The sequence below is a fragment of the Saccostrea echinata genome, unplaced genomic scaffold (genome assembly GCF_033153115.1).
Source record: "Saccostrea echinata isolate AGI-Se365-2 ecotype Australia unplaced genomic scaffold, CSIRO_AGI_Sech_v1 ptg000028l, whole genome shotgun sequence".
Lineage (NCBI taxonomy): Eukaryota > Metazoa > Mollusca > Bivalvia > Ostreida > Ostreidae > Saccostrea > Saccostrea echinata.
The window spans coordinates 7,125,645-7,147,248 of record NW_026889777.1 but is presented as its reverse complement, the minus strand read 5'-3'; the positions used below and the strand labels follow the sequence as shown (position 1 = coordinate 7,147,248).

Sequence of the window (21,604 nt, the reverse complement as noted above, 5' to 3'; positions counted from 1 at the left end):
TTATTTAAGGACGAATCACTTCAGACATCGCGTATAATTATTTGGTTTATTGTATGGTTGACTTCAGTGTTAACGCCTACGTCTTCATTTTGTCCAGGTAATGGAGTGATTAAAGGGGAACTATTTGAAGGATTGTAATCTCCAAATTTCTAACCTTCACTGAAAGGATAGAATAATTGGCGAAGTTGAATAACTATCTTAAGCACTTAAATAAGCTTCAATAAAAGGATCTTTAATATAGATAAACTGTTGAAGAAGATGGTGAATTGTGATGAGTTATACTCTATATTAGTAGAACTAATGAAACTGTCGAAAGTGCACAAGTTGAGAACTTCTAAGATCTCTCGGTATCTTCTACAATTCAGCGATGGCGCGGTAACAGAACTCGTATTCATCCTGCAAAAAAAAAGAGTTGACAAAATAAAATAATTAATAAATTCCTTGGGATCATTGATATAGAAAATGACATTTATATATTTACCATTGTGGTCATCATCTCAGGTCGCCTGATGTGGATGTCGTGTACAATACTGAACATATCCACCACTCCGTCTACTTTCAGCTGCTCCATAGCGTTATAGACAGCTATAAATACCCCACAACCTGACGCACCGTCACTACAAAATCATTCTTCATTTAATAAATATTTTATTAAAACATGAAAAGGATCCAGCGACCTAAAATTACTTTTGTCTTTCACGTGCTTCAACTATCGAAATTTGAATACGAAAATGTAAGTTTTCCAGAATATTTTTTTTTTAAAAATTCAAAAAATGATTTCTATTCAAAAGATTCAACTAATTTGTCTACATGAAGAATATGCAGAATGCCGCTATATAAAATATATGAGAGCTCAAGACAGAAATAATAAAAAGAATCGCGTATCGTCTTTATTTACCTAAATTGAAGTCTAAATTACCAAATTAAAAACAAAGTTCTTGGTCTCTGGGGCACGGTAAATGTGTATAAATGTGCGATTATCGCCATTTGAGTTAATTGAGGTAGTCAAAATCTAGGCTACGACCGAAAAAATGGTATCTATTTACATTATTCATAGGAAGTACTGTACGTGTACACAAATTTAGCGCAGTCACTGGGCATGGAGTTGCTGGCGAAATCATGAATTAGCGCTTTCCATGTCCGTGCCGTGTATTGTATTTATAAACGATTTCTTAGCGGTATTCATGAATTAGCGCATCGTTGTCTGCGCCAAAGCCGCTAAAATATGAAGCCCGCGTTTTTAAGTACAAATACAGTATATACTATATAAAATAATTTTCCTTTGAAGAACAGCAGGGTTATCATTTTTTAATATCAATCTACAAAACTACTAGTGTTGTTAAGATTTGATTTCGTTCAAATCATTGTCCATGGATTTACTGTGGGGTATGAAAGAAAATACTCTAAAGTGTAGAGAAGGTAAAGTTTCAATTCCAAATACTAGATGATGATCTGAAGAATCACTCCTCCATTCTGTATGAATTTTGATGCGGAGAATTGCTATTGATAAGCTGAATCTGAGTAGAATGTTATTCTATGAGTACTTTCATGTATTGAACTAACTATGACATGACCGTAATGGGTCCCCCTCCCTCCTGCTCCCGTCTGTTACACGCCTCAGTGATGACTGTTATTAACAGTTTGGTATCATGTGGTAAGATGTTTTTGGTGCTCCACGACATAATCTCGTATACATGGACTCGGTGCACTTCAGCATTCTAAATCCAAACAAAATAGTTATAAATAGGATTATTTATAAAAACATTCAAACACATATTCTGGTTTTCAATTGAACTCTTCAATTTGATACGACCCATTTAAACATCCTTGTAATCATTGCAATGTAAATAATATTTTGTCAAATATGATAACTATTTAAATCATCACATGTTTATGTCTTTATACAGCGGATAACGGCCATTCTCTTCCTATCACACAGTCATGGTTTTTGTTTTTCACAGGAATTTGTTTTGTCTATGGGAGTCAGCCCCTTCTTTATTTTCTTATCACAGGGTACCAAACTCATTTTCAGATAACCCCCTCCTTCAGCTTTTATTTTAATAATTTATCAATCATTTACTAACTATAGTTCGCTTCGAGAAACTTCTTTTCTAATAAATCAATACAGACGTCCTTCGTCGACCGTCTTTGTTGTAAATCACTCATTTATTCCTCGAAAATTACTTCAAGATGAAATATATAAAGATGACCTGGAAATAACGGAGAAATCCGTATACAATTCAATAAATTATGGCCTAACAATTAGTATGAAAAACTTCAGTCAGAATCTGACTTAATGTTAGATTGTATTTGCTGACAAGGTCATTGTATCGACCATGGAACTAACAAAATGATGACTTTAAAACAGACTGTTGATATTCTTGTTTCATCAACTTGTTTGTCAATAACTTACCTCGTTTTAGAAATAGTTCATACGTAGAGTATGCTCTTTCGTATCGAATCAACTGAGAAATATAAACCCCGTATGCAGGTGATATTGTAAGACTTTATAGAAGATACAATTTTTTATACTTGGATATGATTGTTATCTAACCAGTTGTGTATTTTTTTATTCCCCGGCCCTGGAAGATCCTAGATATCTATTTACTTTACTTACTATCGAATTTTCTATCAGAAGTGTAGTCTTTTGAATTTCGTTTGTGACGTGGTCAGTTGCCTCTCTTTGGATTTTATAAGGCGTTAGGACGGAAGATTCCACAGGATACCACAGTACAACCTGGAAACAAAAGAAAAGTAATAGTTTGAATGATTAAAAATAGATCTAGAAAAGCTATGATAAAAATCAATGCAATTTCTAAGACTTTATTCGATGAATAACAAAAGATCATGTTATAATTCAATGCATATTTGATACTAATCAATGAGTGAGTGTACAGTGACCACCGTTGCTGACTTCTGCTCTGCTAACAGTCATTTGTTTAAAGCCGCGCCTTAATAAACGTTAAATGGACCCTGGAACTTACCGAGCGTAACTCAGTGAGTGGGTGTACAGTAACCACCACTGCCGACTTCTGCTCTGGTAACAGACGTATCAGGTCTACAGCTGTGTTCATATAAACGTAAATGTCTCGCAGAACTTACCGAGCGTAACTCAATGAATGGGTGTACAGTGACCACCACTGCTGACTTCTGCTCTACTAACAGACGTATCAGGTCTACAGCTGTGTTCATATAAACGTAAATGTCTCGCAGAACTTACCGAGCGTAACTCAATGAATGGGTGTACAGTGACCACCACTGCTGACTTCTGCTCTACTAACAGACGTATCAGGTCTACAGCTGTGTTCTCCCCAGGATACTGAGCAGCTATCAGGCTATTGTATTCTGTTATTGTCTAGAAACAGATTTCAAGTAGTATATATATATATTGATGTGTTGAACTGGAACTATATCGACTTGTTAAAAAGGAATGTTGACTGATGTGACGTCATATTGCGTAATAATTTACGTTAGCTGTTTTAAAGATAAAAGGCCGGTGTACGCTTCGCAGCTGCATACAAAGAGGAAATTTAGGACACTTTAGAAAGCAGAGGCAGCAAACATGCTAAAGATTTTGTGAAAGCGGCATACATATTTTCGGCGATTATTATTTAATGTCTGTCCTTTCCTGCGAAAAACACATGCGGTGAATTAATTGAAATTTATAAAAAAAATTCATTCTGTAGTTCAGGAGGAAGAGAGAAGTATGTACTCTTACAAATATACGATTTCCATACGATATGGATCGATCGAAGTTATTCGAAGAATCGCACAATATTAACATGATAAATGATTCAAATGACGTTTTCTTTTAAGCGATAGTACAAATATAAATAATCCTGATTGAATACTAAATGTACAATGTTGATTTAAAGTTTTTATTATATGGGTAAAACAAAACAGGTGTTCACAGGGGTCTCGAGCAACAGTCCATCCGTTTGAAAGGTGTGCAAAATGTTGCCCACTGCCTACGTTTGCAAAATGGTCCGGCGAATCAACTATTCCCCAAGACCCCAGTCAACAACTTTAGAATATCTTTTTTTGTATAGGAATACTTTATGATATTGATAAGCACGAAATTAGTACACTAAATGTATAAATATTTCAAAATAATAATTGATTATGCTTAATGAAATATGGAGATAACGAACAGTATTCAAGCATAATAGTCCATTGAAACAATACGAATAGGAAGCAGAGCAAACACGGACCTCTGAAACATCAGAGGTGGGATCAGGTGCCATGGAGGAATAAGCATCCCTTGCCAACCGCTCACACCCGCGGTGTGCTCCTTGTCAAGATCGGTAAATAATGGAAAAATCCGTAGATAATTCAGCGAGCAAATAATGGCCTAACAATTAGTATGAAAAATGTCCGTCAGCATTTGACTTATCTGTTAACAAAGTCATTGTATCGACCATAGAACTTGCGAAATGAAGACTTTAAACGAGACTGTTGATATTCTTTTTTTTTTTATCAACTTGTTTGTCAATGGCATGCCTCGTTTTAGAAATTGTTTTTACGTAGAGCATTGAATCAACTGAGAGACATAAACCCCATAGGCAGGTGATAAGGGTATATTGCTACATAATTAAGGGAAGTTGACGATTGAAAAGTTGAAGTCATCATTAATGCATAGCTTTGTTGTTTATCATGACTGAATTTTCCAAAAAAATTAAATCTTGTATAAATGTTTCTTGACATATTGAAGATGAGTGTGTCCATTCTAATGCCCTTCTGCCTCTGTTACCTATCTGTTTAAGTCTTGTTTTCTTTCCAACTCCTTTTAACCATTTGCCCATATTATTACTACTTTTTGTCTCCCCTGTCTATATCATTTGGATATCTTTTAAGTTATGTCTATTTATTGTTTGATTTACATCCAGCCAAATCTCTAAAATTCATTTTTTTTTCTAGATTAGAAAATATGAATTATCATAATTATGCTTTGTGTTAAATTTACGAATGCAAGACTTACATACTGTATCTACTAATAAAAACAAGAAAACGTACCGCAAAGAAAACAGCATTGTAATAATCATTTCTGTTGAACTCATCTGATGACAGGCGCACTCGAAACTCGTCCACTGCAATTCAAAAAATAAGATAAATAAATAAATAAATGAAAAAAAAGAAAATACACACTAAAGATACTTTTAAGAAATCGTATTGATCTGAGTGAAATACATATTCTTAAAATGTATTTAAAATTTACATGTATCTGTCAAATTAATAACTCAAATCTGTTTTCAAAACAGTATCTTATTTCAAAGAGATGATAATTCTACTGTTAAATGCAACTAAATCAAGTTGTGGGGCAATATTTTGGATAATCTGTAATCATGTTAAATATTACCCGGTAAGACGTTTGGCATCAGATTAAGATTAATGTTCATATGTCCTTTAGCCTTGATGCTTTCGTCATAAATAGGTCTCACCGACATACACTCCTTCAAAGAATGAAAAAATTATTTATCTATTTATTAGATAAATTTGTTTCAATAGTAAAATCTGTGTTCTATAGATTTCATCCAGTCAATTAGAATGTTGTCGTTGAAGGTTTCCATCTCCCTTACGACGTTTTCAGACATGAGTACATAAAGTTGCAAAAAATATGAAACTTTTATATAGTCTACAATACAATAAAACTTACACAGAATTCTTTTCTAAAGATATTTTCCTTTTCTTGTTTTCCTTTCTCCCCTTGCAGTATCTGTGACACATCTTCCTTTCTCAGAAGGTTAACATTTCGATGAAATGATTCTTTCAGTGTGTGGTAAAGTAATACATACTGTTCCTTTTAAGATAACATTTTAAGATAACATCTTTTATATGTAAAAAGATAATAGCAAGAGTTTTAAAGTTATCACTCAATTAAAACTTATGCTCTGTGTTTATGGAAGCGGAAAAGGAGTATTACATGAAGTATTATAATAATAACAATAAAATATTTTAGATTGCATTGCTTATTTTAGTAAAATTTAGTGTTTATATCAAAACTGAGTTATTATCACTCGCTGTATCAGTAGACTTTTAACAAGGATATACCATGTTTTCAACCATATTCATCCGCTGGTTACACATTTCAGTGAGACATTTAGCTACATTGACCACCCCTTCTCTCAGACCGGATCTATGCAGTTTGTCCAGAGCTATAAAGGTACCCGTCCTGCCGGCCCCTTCACTGTGAGTAGAAAAGGGCTTTGTTTGTTAAGTTTTCATGACATTTACTTGTAAGACGATGTTTTCATAGAGCCTACCCTTATTACCTATTCAATGACCAAAAAAAAAAAAGAATCTTTAAAAATGGCCAAAATCTGCCTCCACTTTACACTAGACAAAATTGCTAACGCACCAACCAGTACTTTCATCTGCATATGCGACATCTGCCTCGTCGACACAAGTAAGTCTAAATTATCGTCTTGCTTACTGCAGTCTAATTTCCCGATGTCTTTATTTCAACAAAACACCCACAAAGAGACCCTCTTGCGCGCGAACTAATTTCTCGAAGCGGATTGTGCACCTTTTGTATGCTGATAAAAGGCTGGATGTTACCGATATTTATCAGAGAGATTTCAACAGAGATGGTGATCCTTCTCTCAAACTATATCAAGCAAAACGTCTAATATGTCGCGTAGTAATCATTCAGTGCTTTAATTGGCATCTGTACCCAGCTCATCATATTTCCGTTTACCACAGTTTACAGTACAATCTTGCAATAGCCGTATGGTGTCTGTTGAATGTCGTGTTTGATGTAGTATTTACCATGTTTACAGATGACATTTTTATATTTTCTATTCCTTAGTTTAATTAAAGTACTTTTCAACCAATAAAATCAACAATTTAAATGTTTAATTTGTAACCACAAGCATCTCCAAAGGAATACCTTGCAGACACCATACCAACTGCCCTACCACGCTCTTCTATGGTCAAACGCTGCATTCCCAGTAAGGTTTTTGATTGTTTTGGTTTGTTTGTTTAACGAGAATTTTTCACTCATATTGATACACCTCCACTTGGCGGTGGAGGGCTACAAACTTAGACCTGTATTCGCACTTACGGCCTTTGAGCAGTGAGGGATCTTATTCGTGTCAGCAAGAACTGCGGCAAGGGACCTGGGTTAATACAATCTCATTTGCATGACCTGGGTCTTCGTCACACACTGGATTCGTATCCGCGAAATAAGGATCAACTCCTTACTCCGTGATTCTTGAGCAAACACTCTAACCACTGTGACATGCGGGCGACTTTTCTGAGTTTTAATTAAAGGCAAACATACGGAATAGTTTCAAAAAAATTTACACGTGTATTCCTAACCGTTGAGATGATTTTCACGCATTTTCTAAGAAATGGTTACACTTCGTTATCTTTTAGCTATTTACCTGTATGTGCATTTAATCTTCTTACTTTCAAACAAAGTTACATATTCATATATAAGAATTAAGATACGTCTTAAACAACTTTTGAAAAAGTAAAAAAATAATTTTCTATGATGGTGCGTTAGCAACTTGTCTAGTGCATGTCAGTAATAAAATATCTGTTCATATTTCAATGTTCATAATAAGGGCTCATCATTATGCATGTGTTTCAAAGACAGGTATAGACCGATAATAAGATATCATTTTGTATAATGTTTGCTATAGACATGAATTAAACCAACCTTTTAAGTCAAGTTTAACTGTTTTTGTGCTTATGCTGTATTCAATTTACCTTTTTGCATATTATAAACTATGTCTTCCTAAGTCTCAATGCTCAAATTATCCACCCCATAGGTTGTTAACAAAACCATCAAAATGTTTAATAGTAAAACCCCTTACTATTGCTTTAACAGATCATGGGGAGGAATTTGAATAAAATGACTTGAAATTCGATGCTAAGATTTCAAATGGACTAATTATTATCTTCAAGCACTTGAAAAGACATACCAGTTTGTAGGAATCAAGAGGTTGATTGTAACGTAATCCTTTATGTCATAACTTGTTAATTTAATATCATTTATCTCTGTCATTACATTGTTAGTTTATCATATATGTCAATACATAGTTATTTTATCATTTGTGTCATTACATTGTGATCTTATTTAGGTCATTACTTTGTTACGTTATCATAAATGTTCATTGCAAAGTATTTAATTTTTACAATTAGGAATAATTTTGTGAAGATTTTTTACCATATTTTTTTTTAATTTCTACAGTTCCCTAAAAACCAGAAACTTTGCATACTGATCGGTTATATCGTTAAGGCATAAGAGCACACAACTTAAGAAATTGTATCACCTGCAGTGGACAAGTAAAGTTGACTTAGATTGAGCATCATGACAACGCTTTACACTTCTGTAAAACTGAACCAGCTCTGAGGGATACGGAACCTCACTGTCTGTCCATTTAGTGAATTGAAAATGAAAGAGCAATCTACTGGATTTTGTCTGAAAAGAAAGACACACTTACAAGTAATTTTTCATCAAAATGAACGACATATACCTCATGCATACTTAATGTATAGTAACTTAAAATTTCCGTGGTATGTTCACTGTTTGAACACATGCATATTAGTCTTAATGAATCATTTGTTATCAAATTATCGATAAGAAGGAATGAAGAATATTAAATTCACCATCCGGCTTAATTTCATTGAACGTCAAGCATTAATTTGAATCATATTTTTCTCAATATTGCTACTGATTTTAATTAACGAGCTGTTTATATTTATACAAGTGCATTTGTACATTTAACCACGTGTTTAAAAATCTATTGAAGAGGTAAATATTTCTTTGCTCAACATTCAGTCTGAAGAATTTTTACAAGAGTTATATTAAGTCTTTTATAATCATAGAAATAAGATTTTAAGGAACTGTATATTTAATTTTTTAATTGAAAATTAAAAATTAAAATATATACATGTACAAATCGATACAAAAAATGCACAATCTTTTGAAATATTAACCTTACCTCCTTATGAACAAGCTTTATCTTCCTTAAGGTATAAAATGCATAGACCTTTTCCTGCATGACTCCTATCGATAGTGGCCCCACAGCAATAGTCTTACGTTTACTGGGCCAATACCTATAGCACTTCTCCTGTAAAAGAAATCAATTATTGCATTCACATTTCAGTCTATTTGACTATGTTCTTCATTGTGGAAATTCAAGGTAACTACTTTCTCCAAATGAAAGCTCTAATTGCATAGTTTTTATCTTGTTTTAATTAGAAGTTTTTTTTTTTTTTCAAAATTCCGATTTTTATTGAGAAGTTTAAAATATAACATTTCGTGGAGGACATAAATACGTGGGTCTCTTCTACACGAAGTAGGGCGCCCGCTTCGTGATGGGGAGGCCCGAGTTCGATTCTTTTAGTCAAACCTAAGACGTAAACATATAGATAGTGACTGTTCCTTCGCCCAGAGCTCGGCACTAGAAGAGAAAGTCACGAGTCTTTCGGATGAGACGCGTACGGTAGGCGTTGGCACGATAAAGAACCCCCACTGCTCAATGGCCCTGAGTGCCGAGTAAAGGTCTAAATTTGAAGCCCTTCACCGGCATACGGTGACTTCTCTATGTGAGTGAAAAATTCTCGAATGGGACGTTAAACAATATAAAATCAATCAATCACACCACGAAATCAAGGAAAATTAACCTCATGAAATTTAACGATTTTCCATTATGACCCCTGGTCATTTTCATGACACACCCTCAAGTCAGTAACGAATCAGTGAAGCTTGAATTCATTAAAATCAAGAGTTCCTGACTTTTTGGTCACATTTTAATATCCTAGTGATATATGTATCAGTCTTTGAGATATGACTTTGCTTCAAAATCAACACATATGTTCGATGTTCTTTTAAACAGTAAAGGTTTTGTTGATAACAAGTCGCGGTTTTCATGTTTTAAACATATACCGAAATATAAATGTTACCAAGATAACGTTGGTTAGAGAGTCAGTGAGGGTTGTTAGGAAAAAAGATATACTTTGATGTCCTTCGTGTCAGATCAGAGAGTATTGTTAGAATACAAGACATACTTTATTTCCTCTGTGTCATTTCAGAGAGTTAATATTATGATGAAATACATGACATACTTTTTACAGAGATCAGAGAGGGTTATCGCAATACAAGACATACCTTCACAGAAATCAGAAAGGGGTATTATAATGCACAGAGATCAGAGAGGGTTATTACAATACATGACATACTTTGCCAAAAGATCAGAGAGGGTTATTGCAATACATGACATACTTTTGCACAGAGATAAAGAGGGTTATTACAATACATGTCATACTTTTGCACAGAGATCAGAGAGGGTTATTGCAGTACATGACATACTTTTGCACGGAGATCAGAGAGGGTTATTACAATATATGACATACTTTGCACAGAGATCAGAGAGGGTTATTGCAGTACATGGCATACTTTTGCACAGAGATCAAAGAGGGTTATTACAATACATGACATACTTTTGCACAGAGATCAGAGAGGGTTATTACAATACATGACATAATTTGCACAGAGATCAGAGAGGGTTATTGCAGTACATGGCATACTTTTGCACGGAGATCAAAGAGGGTTATTACAATACATGACATACTTTTGCACAGAGATCAGAGAGGGTTTTTACAATACATGACATACTTTGCTGTCTTCTGTGAGGTTTGTCAGCATAACAACAACAGAGATCCGCTCCTGCCATATCATTGTCCAGTGATCCATCACAGTGTCTTCAACAGGACCTACATTAGAGGATGAAAAGATTAAGAATAATTGCATATTAATTAAATATATGCATGTCTCTGCTATTTTTGACTTTAAGTTTCTTAAGGCTCTTTGACAATGTACAAGCATTACCAAGATCTTTATTTTTCCAAAAATTCAAGTTTGTTTTAATGTTGTATATTAAAACAGTTCTTTTTAAATTTCCTCCTTTTTTCGGGATTAAATTTTGCCTACATTTTGAATTTGGAAAACAGTTTTTAGAATGTTTCCCCTTTTTCCTTTCAGAATCATTTAACAGGTATTTCAACTTAACAGTGTCCAAAGTCTCTTTTTGGAAACCTTCAATACTTCATCCTCACAATGTCAAGGTTTTGTGATTTCGGAACTCCACACAAACCCTTGACATAAGTCGCTATTTAAAAGTCGGGCTCTGTAGTCCGTAATTCATTCGTTCCAAGTCTCAAACTGGAGCCAATCGGAATGTGGTTCTCATTCTGAGCAGAAACAACGTAAACAAAAATGGCTGCACCCATGTGGATCCTAGACAATGTCAAACTCTCCACCTTCTAGTCGTATTTGTAATGATAATAACTTAAACAAATATCGTCGATTAATTTTTGAAAAATCATTTACCGTTTTTGAACAATTTTATGAGGTTTTAGGCTTTTTTCCACGTGAAAACGACGGATTGTTACATGTGCTTTAACAAACTAAACAAACTTTCCAAGATTAACTTCGAGTTGAAACATAAGGTAGATCATTTGAGAAAAGAAAAGACTGATATTCTAAAAAAAATCTACGATCACACAGAAATACAGTAAATACTGATGTTCTTACTGTCACTATTAACACTCCATTGAAACCAGCAGAAGCTCGTGATCGGTCAGAAATGGAACATGTAGTTTCAAATATACCATGTATACAGACCCCTAAAAGATCTCTCACCCCGAAGCGGATGATTTTACACTCACCAACACCAAGAAAAGCTAGAAAATGTTTGCTGAGGATCAGTTCTCAATCTTGGACTTGTAAACCTCCTTCAAGCACCAAGAAGAGACTTTGTAATTTGTCTCCAGGAAAAGCCAAGGTATTTCTTTTCTATTTTAATACATTGAATTTTGGACTAAAAAAATGAAAATAAATGTATGTTTTTTTTTCATATTTCAATACCATCCCTAATCTGAAATGTCTTACACTGTGTATCTTATAACTACTTATTGCGTATGTCCATTTAATTTATACGTGTATGTGCAGATTAAGGAGGATAGGGGGGCATGAGGATTTGGACCTCCCCTGGGGTCTTCTGAGTTTTTGAATTTACATGAAGTTAGATAAAATGGTCTTGCCCCTCACTCTACCCCAAAGCACGATTTTGGTTATTCAGGTGTGGAGTTCCAAAATCACAAAACCTTGACATTGTGATGATATCAATACTTAGGAAAACCTGTTTAATAATGTACCTTGCGAGGCTATGCATTTGTATTCATCCTCTGCCTGCCAGAATAAAAAGCATATTAAACTATTAAGTTAGAAAACCTGGAAAATGCATTGCAAACTTTTGACTTGCATAATTTCACAACTTGCAAAATAGGGGAGACTTCAACGATACTTTTAGATAACTAATTGAAAAATAATATATTTAGATACAAAATCTTCAAAATCGGATCGTGCTTATCCATCTTGGGAAAAATAAATCTTTTCCGTTACCGAAATGTAATTTGCGTTTATGTAGTCCGACTTCTTCTTTTCCAACTTCACTCTTGAATGATCATCTAAAATGAATAAGTTTTGTATTATACTAATTTATTACTTAATTGATTATAAATTCCTGCACTGTTTTTTTTAATCTTTGGGGACCTTTTACACACTGATTTATTTTTTTGTTTTAAATCTGAGAAAATGATATCATATAAAGATAAAGATATCTATTTCATTTTCAACAAGGGGTACCAGTCATTCTCCCTCTGGAAAATTTTCAAATACAACAAGGTATTGATTAAGGAGGGATTTTTTTCATATTTATTACATATAAAAATTCATGAAATTCTCACACAATTAAGAAGACAATATCACTAAGTGATTGTATAATTTCAATTTAAATTGACTACCTATCTTGAGTAAGAGCCGTCACGGTAGCTCAGTCAGTAGAGCGCTCGCTCCGTGATCGGAAGGTCGTTTGACGACGACTGACTTAAGTCGACAAAAGATAGGTAGAAACTGTTCCTTCGCCAAGCGCTCGGCACTTTGAAGCGAAAATCACGGGTCCTTCGGATGAGACCTTGGAAACCGAGGGCCCGTGTCATGGTAGCCGTTGGCACGATAACGAACCCTCACTGTTTAATGGCCCTGAGTGCCGAGTAAAGGTCTAAATTTGATGCCCTTTACCGTTATATGGTGACGTCTCTATATAAGTGAAAAATTCTCGAATGGAACGTAAAACAACATACAATCAATCAATCAATCTTAAGTAATAAGAACGGGTCAAGGTCATCATATTCTTCGAAATTAAGGATTAAAATAACACTTCCAAACTGAGATAAATAATTTTACAAAAAGATACTTGTTAACCGGAATTTCCTCTAATTTTTGCTATTTTGATTATGGGAAAACACATGCAAACAAATTATTCAATTACTTTTAAATTTGGTGGAATATAATGTTAAAACACTTAAAGTGATTATTGACTGATTGATTGTATGCTGTTTAACGTCCCTTTTGAGAATTTTTCACTCATATAGAGACGTTACTGTATGCCGGTGAAAGGCTTGAAATTTAGACGCCTAGCGTGACACGGGATCTCGGTTTTTAAGGTCTCATCCGAAAGACCGGATTTTTCTTACTGCATAAAAGCTCGTGGAATTGGAACTCTTCATTGTGCAGAGTGTATAAGGTAATTTTGGGAATCTAATAAATTAATGTACATTTGGTAACGGGAGGACTTTGACATTTTTTAACATTTAGTATACGTACACGCTATTGTGACATTACTTCTGTTTTTGGACATGTTTCTATAAAGTTTGGCGACTGTGCATGGTATGTGACACTGTTCTCCAACAGGAATTGTCTAAAAAGACATTCATTTAAATACATCTGTTATCTTTTTATTGTCAAAGACTATATATGTAATTGCCAAATTAGCTTGTATTATCTGTATTTATCCATTAATCTTTCGGACAATAAATGTTTACGTATTATCCGTTTTCATCCATTTTTCTGTTGGATTATCCTTACCTGGAATTCCGCCACCAGTTCCTCGTACCCATTTATCTTATCGTACCTCAGTAGATCCGCCAATCCATTGACCTCCACCTCCTTTGTAACTATATGAACCTGGTTGTTTATGGCGGACATCGTCTGACGTGAATTTCTCATCATATTCTCCGTGTCAGAAGGCACTAAGGAAAAAATTACAGAAAAGTTTAATTCTTCTTTTTGCAGGGGAGAGATGTAACAAAGAATGTAAATTAAGCCACTGAAATAATGTTCACTGGTGAGCACAAATGAGCAAAAACCTTAAATAAGTGTAATTATACTACGACAATGTAATGCTTTTCTTTTTCAGCCCTATGCCATAGGAAATTGTAAAGTATAAAACTGTAATGTAACTTATCAACCGGGTGCATGTGTGACGTGTAACCGAGCGGATGTTACGAAAATAATCAAAACTATTTACAAAAATATTATTCCTAATTTAGACTGAGCGACTTGCTCAAAAAGTGATTCGTGGGAAAGCTCAGATATCTTCCGAGAATGTAACAAAAAGGAATTAATATATACAAAAAGTTTGGGACGGGGGGGTAATAATTTAATCTTAAGTTATACTTAATTAAATGCATTATAGGGAAGGAAAGACTTGTTCAGTCATGTTTAATCCCTGTCTCACCTTATTCTAAGTTATCTTCAGCAGCTCGACTTCTGACTCCACTAACTGTGCTACGTACGGTGTTACTGCACTGAGAAGAGAGCGCTTTTATACCTTTTCTAGTTAGTATCATTGATTCTCATTGGTTAGTGATTTTATGTAATCTTTCTACTAGAGATTTTTAATCACTAATTAGTATCATCTGTGAATATCACATTACCCACGCCTCATTTTCCATGTGTTCCACATGATAATAAAAAAAATATTTTTTTTACCATTTGATGTTAAAAATTAACTATTTACATGTATTAATCGTACATTGCTAAAAAATTGCCATCTAAAATTTTAAACAAAATACTTCCTAGTCTAATTTATAAAATTAAACAATGTTTCATGTGAGCTCAACTGTCTATCTCAGAAGATTTGTCTCTTGCTCATTATTCAAATTCTTCTATCATCTCAACTCTTTCTATGTCCTTATCTCCCTCTTTCCTCTTAGCTGTGGTCCATACAACTTTTCTCTTGGAGAAGGACGTCTGTACACCAACGTGTACCCTTTCATGGACTTGTGGAGGCTCCCTGTTGGCATTACCTCAATGTCTGGACTCCAAGTTTGAAAACTTTCTCTGCCATATGATATGGTTTGGGAACCTTTGGTTTTGGCACAAATTGTCTTACCGGCTTTACAGTTAGTTTTCTGGAACTTCTCATCTTCACCTTTTCTCTTTGGAACGGTTTCGTTGGGTTTCTCACTACTCTTCCAACTTCTCACTCTTTTTGCATTACAGCTGTGGATCTTTGAGCTTCTTCGTGTACCACTCCTGGTTCTTTGAAAGTCTCATTCTCATTCTTCTCTGGCGTATCTTCACCATCAGAGTCATCTGAAGTAACTCGCTTCTTCCCGAGTCTTCTGACATGGTTCCAATGATCTCATGTACATCATTAGGATCCGACATCTTGGCATCACCTGATCAATCGTGGACATTGTTCTCCTGAACACGTCTCTTTCTATGCCGTATTAGATTAGCATTCTTATTTGATGCATAGTTACACCAATCACATCAAAATCTCTTTGCTAGCTGTTTCAAACCACAGTGTCTTTCTTCAGCACTTTAAGGTCCAGTGTCTTGAATAGGCACATTGGACACTTCTGCTTAGCAGCCAAACTCGTACAAATCCTCCAGTACAGGAGTGAACCTTAAAGTTTCCAATTGTGTGGAATTTGTATCATACAAATCTTTCATGACCTGCTCAATTGGGCTCTGAATGGCAACTACTGTGCCCTTGTGTGAAACTTTTACATCCGATCGACGTCATGTTCATGGTTCTAATACGAAAACCATTTCCTACATTAGCAAGCACTTTGCCTTTTTAACCTCTATCCGATCTGATGAATGTTTAATCTGGCTTAATCAGTCTGATTCCTCGAGTTGTTGTTTCCTTTTCATTGAGATAAATATCACCAGTAATTATTTTTCCTAGGTAGGATACTCAGAGTATTAGCTTATGCAATCTTATACCAGCCAACAACACCAGATGAAATCAATAGAACTTCATTTCTTCCGAGCTGTATTCTTCTGTTTGTCATGTCTATTGTACAGTTATTTTCAATCATGAAACCCAGTCCCAATGCACCGTCAACTGACAGTTTTGCCTCACTTATTTATGACTAAGTTTACTTTAATTAAAAGTTTTACTTAATTAAAAGATAGGGAAGGGAAGACTTGTTCAGTCACGTCTAATCCCTGTCTCACTCTAAGTTTTCTTCAGCTTGACTTCTGGCTCCTCTAACTGTGCTGCTACTACTGACTGTGTGTTACTGCACTGAGAAAAACAGCGCTTTTATACCTTTTCTAATTAGTATCCTTGATTCTCACCGGTTAGTGAGTGTATGTAATCTTCTTTCTACTACAGAGTTCCTAATCACAAATTAAAATTATCTTTGATCATCACACACGCAACTCTACATTTCAAATCAAGGCGTCTTTGTGAAACACTGATGTCCCCGTATGTCAGCTCATGACCAAGGTTTAGGTCATGTCATGATGTTAAAAATATTGATACTCAACGAAAGGTCTTGTTACAAGGAATAACCATGAGAAATTCGAAAGCTCTAGCATCAACCATTTAGAAGTTATAATGGCAAATGTCATAATGTTTCAAAGTAGCCACACTCTAAGGTCAAGTTCATTAGTTGAAATATGGTGAAACCAAAGAAAGGTCGTTTCACAAAATATGTACGTGAAATATAAAAGCTCTGGCACCAACCGTTCAGAAACCATGGGCGCGGCATGGTTAAAACTTTAATAAAGTAGATTAAACTCAAAGGTTAAGGTGAAGAGATAAAAAAGAAAAGCCTTTTCACAAGGAATACACAACTGAAGTATGAAATCCCTAGCACCAACCATTCAAACATTATGGTCAAGGTTAAAGTGTTTGCGGATAAACACACAAACCGAAAGATGCAAGGACAGACCAAAAACTATGTCAAAATACAGTAAGAGGACATAAATCTTATACATGTACATCCATTATAGTATTTTATTTTTTAATCAGATTTTCTTTTTTTTTCAGTATAGAAACTTACAAAATATAGAACCCCTTATATTTAGGGTAGGTCTTCTCAGGAATTTTTTTCTTACTAATTTTCCTCCATGCTGACCAATGTATTTAGATCTGAAAAACAAACAAATAATAAATCAACAAAACAAGACAAAAAAAATGAATATTAAATGAATGTCCTGAAAAACCTATGTCGTCAAAGTTTCAAGTGTATTTTTTTTTCAAGCTTCGCGTAGTTAAGCCTTCCAAAAATTCTTAATACATTCCCTAAGGAAAGTGACTGGAAAAAGAGGACAAATAACTGTTCCCCTCTGAAAATGAGGACATGTTTGTTACCGTAGGTACAGGGTTGTCGGAACAAAGATGACAATCGCAACCACCACCACACCGGAAATAAGAAATACGAGCTCAGCGGCGCTAAGTGCAAAAGATTCAGGAGCTGAAATTAAAAAAAAAGAGAAATTTTAACAATTTCACATTTAATCACAGAAATAGATTTAAAATGATTATTTGAAATTAGATTTTATTTGATTGTAAAAGGAAAGCTGTATCGATCTGATTGAAATAAGTTTCTTTTGAACCATCCTCTCACACTGATCGCTACCCAAACTCCGGGTGATCTTTCAAACATTATTCATTAAAATTTTAACTAATTAATGAACTCGTACTTTATATTATCAATATTCGGGTTGAAAGTTGCATTTATAGAAAAGGATCCTGGAGTTAGTACAAACAAGAGCTGTGGTAAATATTCATTGCATTGTTGCCAAGAAATTAAAAGACTGAGTGACTTTTCCCCCTTTCGTATATATCTTCGGGACTTAAGTACGTACGTCTTAACTGATCATGGATTCTGCAAAACTGGCAGACTCTTGTCGGCAAACGGTTGATTGGATAATTGAAAGGTCACCAGGCGAGATAACTCAAAATGATGTTTCCTCAGATCCTTGGGTAGCGATCTATGCGAGCGAATCAATGAAATTTGTACATGTATATAGTTTGCAAAAAGACATTTACTTTTTCCCGTGCACATCGGTCCCGTGTAACCTTGGGTACATCCTTTGTCGCATAAGCCGGTTGTAGAATTACAGGTGGCGTTGTTCCAACAGTTTCCGCTACACCAAAGGAAACATCCCGTGCCGTAAAATCCATGAGGACAAGCTGAAATTAAGCTTTTCCCCCTTTAATTACGGTGTTTCAATTCATAACTGAAATGAAGTACGAAAATTCATTTTTTTTTTCTACGCCCTGCAACGGCCATTGCAGACAGTCGAAGGTGGACGGCCGCTGGTGTACGGCATGACCAAGCCGTTATATTTTTATATCTTCTCCTCGCGGGAAGATTGTACAATGCGAAGGACTATACTGTACTATATATATACTACAGGAAGTGTATGTGTTGTTGCGTCATTGATGAAATGTGCAGTTTTTTTTAATCAAGGGTTGGTGCCCAGCTTTTGTCTTTTTCGACAATTTAGCTATGTAGTATGGTGGCATATTTCTGCCCCTTGTGTGCAAGTTATTTTTCTGTCAAATATGTCGACATGCAAGATAGTTATGTCATCATGCAATATAACTATGTTGACATGCAAGAAAATTGCAATCAAATAAGAATTATAAAAAATCTTTAAAATATCTCAAAAATTGCCCACATGTGACTTCCAATATGCTAGATGCTACTTATTTATGTCGACATGCAAGTTATTTATGTCGACATGCGAAATAAATATGTTGGCATGCAAGTTATTTATGTCAACATGCAACTTACGTGTGTTAACATGCTACTTATTTATGTCAGCATGCAACTTATTTATGTCAACATGCAACTTAGTTAAGTCAACAAGCAATTTGTTTATGTCAACATGCAACTTAGTTATGTTGACATGCGAGATAAATATGTTGACATGCAACTTAGTTAAGTTGAATAGCGGATATATATATAATTTTAAAAAAGTAAATATCCAAAAATGAAATCACAGATCGATGTAAATGTAAATGTCTGAAGACCTAGGAATTGCGAAAAAGTTTACAGTGAATATGATCGATTTTTTATTTCATTTTGGATATATACTTTTTTTTTAAAATATGATCGATTTTCAAAATGATAAGATTTTGAATTATATGATTAAATTTAAATGCAAAAGAAATTATGTGATACATAATTTGAACATTTGTGCGAGCGTGCAGATTCGTTACTACCCAAGACATGTGCAATGAGGCACGGTTCTGTTTTTTTTTTTTTTTTTCTGTCGGTAAAATTGAAGTTGATTTTAATGATCGAAAATTTATTTAAGCAAATGTTGCAGTTTAAATTATTTTCTATAATATGACGTGGCCAACATAGTATAAATTGGATTTCCTTAGATAAAATGTCCTGGCGATTCAGAAACGTGACCGTAGATTATAAAACGTTTTTAGGACCCCTCTCTGCGGGCTACCTATAGTTATTAATGTGTCCGTCCGTCCATCTGTTCGTCCGAGGTCTAAGGTTAAGGTCATAGCAGAACTGTATCTAAAAAATGCATGTAAACATAAATAAGTTGCATGTCGACATAAATATGTTGCATGTCAACATATTTATCTCGCATGTCAACATAACCAAGTTGCATGTCGACATAAATAAGTTGCATATCAACATATTTATCTCGCATGTTAACATAAATAAGTAGCATCTAGCATGTTGGATGTCACATGTCGACATAAATAAGTTGCATATCAACATATTTATCTCGCATGTAAACATAAATAAGTAGCATCTAGCATGTTGGATGTCACATGTAGGCGATATTTGAGATTTTTGAAGATTTTTTTTATAATTTTATTTGATTGCAATTTTCTTGCATGTCAACATAGTTATGTTGCATGTTGACATAACTATCTTGCATGTCAACATATTCATCTTGCATGTCGACATATTTGACAGAAAAATAACTTGCACACAAGGGGCAGAAATATGCGACCATAATGTAGTAATATCTAGGAAAAAAATAACTTCATTTGGATACATAATTACTGTTTTTAAAGCAATCAAAACTTATTGCAACTTACATAAAGAAAAAAATCAAAATATGTGGTTGTACTCTATTAGATAAAAATTCCGTGAATAAAATGGAAACAAGAAGTATTCTACCGTCCCCAACTCACCCCAGGCCCGTAAAACGCGAGGGAGGGGGGCCCTACTTTTTTCTGAGTATAATATTTTGGTATAGTAAATTTTCCTTTAGATGCTGGTCCCCCCCCCCTTTTTTTTTGATTTTGTAAGGTCGAGCACCGGTAAATTCCGGGATTTGGAGGACAGTTAAATAGCTTTTGTTAAAAAAAATTTTTAATTATTCATGTTTAATTTTTTTTTTTTCGTTTGCTTGTCAGATAATTTTGGGAAGTTGCCCCCCCCCCCCCAGCCCCCTCCCCCCACTTTTGGTCAGTCTGGTTTTCATTTTTTATTTATCTTTTTTTTTTTTTTTTTTTTTTTTTTTTTTTTTTTGACTTGTCAGATTTTTTGGGAAGTCCCCCCCCCCCCCTTTTAACTTTTGAAACCGTTGCTACAGGCCTGCACTTTTTTAAATTCTGCATTACTTACAGTTACAAGCAACAGTATAAAAGTACATGTGTATGCACTGATAAAAAATATAAAAGGCAAGTAAACTCATAAAAAGTCGACCTTCAATTTTTCAGTTTTTCAAAATTAGGTCAAACTCCAAGGTCAAGGTGAAAAGGACAAAGTTGTTGGTATCCAAAGAACGGTGGCATTAAAATCCTGGTTTTAAACAAGTCAAATGAACTTGGTTTTGACTTCGAAGCTGCAACAGATTACAGTGTCAAGGAGTGTAATATTACAAATTAATCGCAGCCCCCCTTAATGAAAAACATATAATTCTAATATGATAATAAATTCTCTACGAAATACTTTGTTTTACAATTTATGCTTTGTTATGCCATCTCTGTTCCGTGCTGTTAGAATTAAAACCCAGCGCTGAGTATGAATATTAGAATATCATAATCTTACCTTCTACCGACTTCCAGTAGTTGAATGACAATAGGAAGACAATACAGAGGAACCAAATTATTCTCAAATTTCCATTCGTAGGCATTCTGAACAAAAACAATATAAGAACTAATGCATATATCTTCATGAGAGAGTAGCCTCTTATGTATTAAAGACATTTTTTTTTACAAAAATCCTACCAACAAAAAGACACATTTAATCCTTTATACAGGAATACTTATTAAAGAATGTTAAAAATGCTTGAATCAAAAATAAAACAATACCTTTTTCATCCGTGCACTTCAATATTGAAAAATTCTTCCCGGTAACGTAAATATGACGTCATGATACACAATTAAAATACGTCATACATTTACCACGTGCTCGGAAGCAATAAATATGGTCAAAAAGTTATATATAGACCTACAGTCGTAGTTTTAATTAATATATGTATCTTAGTCTTGCACGACTTTGTAGAATATCATAGCTT

At 34.4% G+C, this 21,604-nt stretch overlaps 1 protein-coding gene across 1 annotated transcript; it reads right to left on the bottom strand.

Moving 5' to 3' along the window:
- Positions 1 to 300: 300 nt before the first annotated feature.
- LOC133193964 (receptor-type tyrosine-protein phosphatase S-like) lies at positions 301 to 21,220 on the bottom strand. The gene is made up of 20 exons (XM_061329875.1): positions 21,136 to 21,220; positions 18,147 to 18,290; positions 17,466 to 17,568; positions 17,155 to 17,243; positions 13,937 to 14,100; positions 13,676 to 13,769; positions 12,413 to 12,477; positions 12,166 to 12,199; positions 10,625 to 10,722; positions 8,949 to 9,077; positions 8,277 to 8,425; positions 6,049 to 6,184; positions 5,654 to 5,797; positions 5,357 to 5,450; positions 5,014 to 5,087; positions 3,221 to 3,355; positions 2,618 to 2,737; positions 1,564 to 1,718; positions 482 to 617; positions 301 to 396 (listed from the first exon to the last, which is right to left on the bottom strand). The coding sequence occupies exons 1-20, from the start codon at positions 21,218 to 21,220 to the stop codon at positions 355 to 357; spliced, it is 2,190 nt and encodes a 729-aa protein (XP_061185859.1). The 3' UTR covers positions 301 to 354.
- Positions 21,221 to 21,604: the final 384 nt, after the last annotated feature.